This window comes from Taudactylus pleione, unplaced genomic scaffold (genome assembly GCF_031769625.1).
Source record: "Taudactylus pleione unplaced genomic scaffold, aTauple2 ptg000044l, whole genome shotgun sequence".
NCBI classification, from domain to species: Eukaryota; Metazoa; Chordata; class Amphibia; order Anura; family Myobatrachidae; genus Taudactylus; species Taudactylus pleione.
In genome coordinates, this window is record NW_028284446.1 from 337,405 (window position 1) to 343,754 (window position 6,350).

The 6,350-nt window shown below is 38.6% G+C and overlaps 1 protein-coding gene across 2 annotated transcripts in view; it reads left to right on the top strand.

Moving 5' to 3' along the window:
- EPS15L1 (epidermal growth factor receptor pathway substrate 15 like 1) overlaps nt 1-2,591 on the top strand; it is a 245,253-nt gene extending 242,662 nt beyond the window's left edge. For both annotated transcript variants that reach the window (XM_088460325.1, XM_088460326.1), the window contains one exon: nt 1,943-2,591. In XM_088460325.1, the coding sequence (XP_088316451.1) occupies nt 1,943-2,089 (147 nt within the window). In that variant the 3' untranslated portion in view covers nt 2,090-2,591. The remainder of the gene's footprint in view (nt 1-1,942) is intronic.
- The last annotated feature ends 3,759 nt before the right edge of the window (nt 2,592-6,350 follow it).

Sequence of the window (6,350 nt, forward strand, 5' to 3'; positions counted from 1 at the left end):
GAAAATTATTGTACTGGATGCAAATAATATTTTTCTTAGGCAAGTACAATGAGAACTCCATGGGCCTGTTTCACCAAGGATCACAGTTGCTTATACCCACGCAATCGGTCGATTGTTGCTTTCTGTGCATGCATATGCATCATAGTGCGTGTGCGCAAACTAGCTATTGCGAATGGGACTGCGCTCGCAGAGAATACGCAGACCCATGGCAGTGTGATTGACAGGAAGTGCCGTTTGTGGGTGGTGACGGGGGGTGGTCGGCGAACGCAGGCTTGCCAGTGCATTGGGACAGCGTTGCATGGGAGTGCATAAATCAGCCATTGCGATACAATACGCAGCCTGAGGCCTCATAGCGTGCGCTGAAGTAAGCAATTCCTAAGTGAGGTCTGACCTGTCTTAACTGTGCGTATGGATCCGATGTTACAGATTGTTTTGCTGTGTTGTCCAAGGAAACGGATGTGAGTGAAGGGAAGTGAGTGTCCTTTTGTTAGGTTGCGATCGCAATGCGAATGCATACATATCACCGCTGATATTAGCAACTGCGCTGTGTGCGTATAAGAAGAATAGTATTCCATGCTGAATCAGGCCCCATGTCTATTAAAAAAACCATGTTGAAAGCAAGGTTAGCTGTTTTGAAGGGACTACTAGGTCAAAGTCTTTATTCCACTCATATAGCAGACAGCCAAATGCTACATAAAAGCACCCATTTATTTAATATGTATAGGGGTCAATTCAATTAGGAGCATACGTCCTAAGAGTCAAAAAGAAACCAGGTTGAGCAACTTTTCTTTGAAATGCAATCTGGGAGAAGGGCATAAAAAGTGAAAAAAAGCTTCCTGGACCCCAAAAAAGTGACAACTGAGATATCAGGACCCTATAGAGGCTGTTAGTGGCTATAAGGAAAGTACTGGAGTTTCATAAAAGGTGTCAAATTGCTGATTTTGCAAGGTTTTTTTTTCCATCAATTAAAGTCTTTCCAGCATTTTAGGGTACAGAAAAACGTATGTATAGTAATTTTTCAGTGCTCTTATCCAAGTGTGTAAAATGTTGGAATAAAGACTTTTAGCTCCCATCTCCAAGTTCTAAAACCCCTCTCACACCAATAAAACACCTCCACATACCTGTCCCACATCGTTGTTATTATCATTATTGAGCTTTTTAGAGAAATGCACCTGAAAACTGGCATCTTTATTAGCCAAATGATGCTATTTCAACCCCTACAAATACATGGTTATTCATTGGAAGTGGTGTACTAGAGGTTCTGCACTGTGCCTGGCTTTTTGTTACCTTAACATAAAGATTTTCCCTACCTTTTCACCTGCTTAGAGAGGTGCGCACAACAAAAAATGAATTTCCTCTGAAAAATCAATGCAAGTTTGGCATTCAATGGCAAATGTAATTTGCGGTGCGAGTTCCCCGTGAGAACAGCTCACAGGACCCAACTCCCTCCTAATTCAGTTGACCCCATAGAGTGAGAAGGAGATAAGTGATTGGTTGTTAGGCTTCTGGAACAACTGACAAAACATAACATTGAGTCTAGCTTTAACATGATCATACCTCTAATTTTCCTGTATACCACTCTCATCATGGTGAAGGGATACCGTACGGCTACTGGTTGAAGGAAAAAAGTGTTCCTTGGTATTACAGTTCCTTTATCATGGAATGTAAGTGCAATTGGACATCATTTATTATAGCTACTATGTAGATTTTTTTTTATTAATGTATAAATAATGGTGGTACAAGTAGTTAAGAGAGTAGTTGAATTGGGAAGATGTGAATATGTGCTGAAAAGGATCATGGCTTATAGCCGTCATTAAATAAACAGGGTGTAAAAGGAAGCTTTGCTGCTGCCCCATCCTGCCAATCATAATGGTGTGTGTATACAATGATCTCCAGTTCTAAAGGGCACAGTGACTGATCTGTTTATTTTCATATCCTACAGTTTGGGAACGAGGAGCAGCAGCTAGCATGGGCCAAACGAGAGAGCCAACGGGCAGAAAAAGAAAGACTAGACCGTTTAAAACGACAGGAACAAGAAGACTTGGAGCTAGCTATTGCCCTCAGCAAAGCAGAAATGCCCAGCTCTTGAGAACTGCACTCATACTTCCTTTGTCCGTGTGACAGTATGCCAACTGTATGACAGCTTTACTCTGGCACAAAAACAATGAGGGAGGTGAAGCTGAATATGCCACCATCTTTGATGTCTTTTATTTCCTAACGACTAGCCATTAATCAGGGAGTTGTGGCATCAGCCATGTACTATCCAGTTATGACGTTTGATGGGACTGTTCATCTGAAAATATCTCCTCTGCAGAGACACCCTTACATCATCTCATCTTTCGTTTATTTTATTCATTTTAATTTTCTTTTGGGGAGGAGGGAGGGGGGTGTAAAGGTTGTTATTTTTATTTTGGACATTGTATGTTTTTTATTTTGGTTTGTTACAAAAAATTGAGGGGGAAGGGGGCTTCCCTAAACTTCCCGTTGCCAACAGTTTCTCTACATGCTCCTGGAACAATGTGTGATGCAGATGCCCATGAAAACACAATATATATATATATATATATATATATATATATATATATATATATCATAAAATGGTAATGGAAAATTATATTTTTTTATTTTTCAGCATTAGTACAACTGAACCATTCACAGGGTTAAAGTTGCTCTAATGAGTGAACATGGAATCAAAAGGGGAGGTTGGGGGGCTAGATAACTCTATTAAAGTATATGTGATCTTCCTTGGATAACTAAAGCAGTCTGTCCTGACTCCCTTGTAGCTGGACGTTCAAAAAAAAAATACATATATATATATATATATATATATATATATATATATATATAGGAATTTGGGTGAGTTGTGTGGCTGTGTTTCGAAGCTGATATACAACATTTATTCCCTTGTTTTCCCTGCGCATAATAATCATTGCCTTCTACTTATTCCTGTTGCACGATACCTAGAAAATCATTGCATGGAAAATGGAAATGTAGGGATTAAGTGCTGCTAATGGCTTGTAACAGCCACATGGAACAACAAGGTGTCAAATTGACACTACACTAAGAGTATTATTTATTATCATTTTTCTTTGATAGATCCCTGATATTGGGTTCTTCTGTATTGGGACCAAAATAAATATGATGATATGATTCTGCATGTATGAAAGTTGAGATCACTTCTGTGTTTTAAGCCAACATCGTCATTACATAATAAGCACTGCCTCCTTACAATAAAATTCTCCTATATATTGGGAATTTATAGGTTCTATATGTGGAAAGCTCAGAAGCGTGCTAACTGCTATTGGATGCTCCTTAAATTGAATCCAGCGATCCACTCACCGTAATCTTTGGTCATGGCCAAATACCAGGAATATTGTTTAAATAATCAATACGGTTATTTAAATGTTTTGTTAACCCACTGTTGTCATTTGTCATCTAGAGCTGCTAATATACTCATAATCAATACTGTATGTATGTGATTCATTGAAATCTAGGAGTTTTGAAGCTTGAAGGCATTTAATATGTATGCAGCATAAATTCACATAACATTTAGATGAGATGAATAATATGAACGAAGTTTGATGTTTCATTTGATACACATTTGTGTTTATATTCCCATCAGTCTTTTTTTTTTGGATTCTGTATTGGAACATTGATCTTTAACGTTTATCCTGGAGATATTGAGAATTTAACAGTATTCATCATGAGTTACCAAGTACCATTGCTTTCCATTGTGGTTGTATTGCTGTGGTCAGGAAAGTAGTCACAGGGTATGCCAAGTCTTAATATTATGTTTTTCTTTGTGGGTTTTGTTTATTCTGTTTTGTTTGTTTTATAATTCTCATTTTCCCTATTGGGTAGAAAAAGACGATTATGGGTAGCAAAACCTCCGTAATATGATATGCATAACCCATGTCTTGCATTTGAATCAAATGCAATAACACAGCATTTATTTGGTGTAATATAGCTTTTTTTTCCTAATAGTACATGTTGACACATGGGCGAGTTTACCATGTTGTGCATATTTTATTTATAAGTACCTTAAACACATGTGAAAAGGGGACAGACTTGATGCACTTTATTGTGTGCTGGTGTAAAAACATATCAATATATAAGGCTGATATTTTAAATCTAATAGTATCTTACCACTAACAGTCCAAATGGACGACCAAGGTGGGTAAGCTCTCCTTAGCTGTATACATTACTCCATATCTTTGCACAACTACTTGAATGTTGATGCATTTAACAAACAATGTGAACTTTCCTTTTTAAAATAAATGTAAAAAAAAAAAATCAGAAAAATATATACATTTTTAACCTCGATCCTGCGAGGGTACATGTGCGAGGGGAACAGATTCAATTGATGATTCAGTTTATTGCTAAGGTCTACACCCTGTGTGTTCACTCTTCTTTCACAGCCAACATTTTTGTCCTTTTAGCAAAGTCACAGAAATTAAGTCGTTGACATTATTGTTAATAATTGCCAGTTGTAACCCATGTATCGGAGAAACCGGGCTGCAGGTTGTATCTCCCTGGAGATGGATGTCGAGCAACAATGCATCACTGCACTTTTGTGTTTCGTTGGGGGTATCCTTGCACGTATTTAGACTTTGTTCTTAAGCATCATATGCTAGGAAACTGTCAAATGCTCCCTCTCATCTTATACACAGGTACCCTACAATATCAAAATACTAAAAAAAAAAAAATCGCTGTTAGGGCAGACGAAGGGATAATATATGACATATTAATTAGTTGTGTGTCTATTGTTTAATATAAGAGAAATGTTATTGTTTTAATATAATAAATGAAAAAGCTACTTTTTTGGAAACTGTCCCTGTTGTGCTCTATTTTCGAATCATTTGCTATTTGGTTTATCGTTTCTGAGCTGTGCTGGGTAGTATGGAATGCTCTCCTCAAACATCAGCCAACAGTCAGAGCATTTCCTGGACACCACCAATCCAATTAATTTTAAAGGCAGCATAAAAAATATCCAACATAGACAACAGACATGATATTAGTAACCCTAGTTCAAGCACTTAACAGAAGATCCAGAGGGTGCATAATAGAAAAAACTTTATTGATTGCTCAAAAGTGAACATCCTGCAAGAATTGAAGAGAAGGTGCCTAGTAATCCAGCAGGATCAATTCATAGTTGTTGTAGTTGAGGAAACAGGTGGAGATGTGAAGGAGCTGTGACTTGCACTCTGTAAGGTATATTAACAGTACAGCAAGTACATTTATTATACAGATTACACAAAAACAATATTTCCAGCTAAAAAGCTACTCCAAACCGTGTCCTACACAAATGTTTTGTAACTGTAAAACGTTTGTTACCTGGATAGCAACAAAAACATTAGATGTGCAAAACAGAAGTACACAAAACTAGGATTCCATATGCTACTGTTTTCTCACAAGTTATGTTATCCTAGAGTTACACATGTAAAATCTGGAACCTTTTTGTTGTTATTTTTTTACAATTTACACTAATGGGCGTATTAAGAGTGCACTCTCTGTCCAGGCCATCTCCTCTCTAGCCGGCAGGAAAAGTGAGTGAGTATCTACTGCGCATGTGCAGATCACCGGGAATATGGGTGCTACGCCATTTTCCTGGTGATTTGTGGAGTGCTGTGCTGCCATCGCAGGACTGGAGAGGTAAATATTGTAGGACAGGTTGTGCGGTGTGGGTCTCCCTGAACCCAGGGGCCCGTGTGCACTGCACACCCTGCATCCATTACAGATATGCCACTGTCTCACTATCGCAAGAAAGTGGATATACTGTAGCTCCCATTTGGTAGTATAAATAGTCTATCAGAGATCTACAATCCTCTCTGATGTGTCATGGAGCAATCGGAGAACCGGAGAGTCATCCTGTCACTGCATAGAGTGAATTAAGTTCACACTGGCCTGTGCGATACCACCAGAGGATTGACCTGTTTTCAGACTGGATGACCTGAATGCTTTTATGACATATCCATGGAGTAATCAAAGTTCATCCTGGGACCAGCAGTTGAGAACTAAAGTGATTGGGGACAGTGTTTTGGGGCATAAGCAAACAGGTGCAGCCAGTTAGCTGAATATGGAATAAGTGGGAATAATCTAACTCTGGGATGGTATACCTATTACATGGAATCTTACTGGTACTAGTGGGTCTATGAGCATTCCGTGGACTGCAGGAGGGGGGGGTGGGGGGGATCAATGCATGGTAGATCTTTTATTCGCACGTGCAAACAGTTCTGATTTTTGATAGCTAAAAACGGCATCCTTATGATTTGAGAAGATATGCTCATAGTTAAGGTGGAGCTACTCATCCCAGCATGCCCTGCTACAGTTTTAAAATGATTTAACGGCAA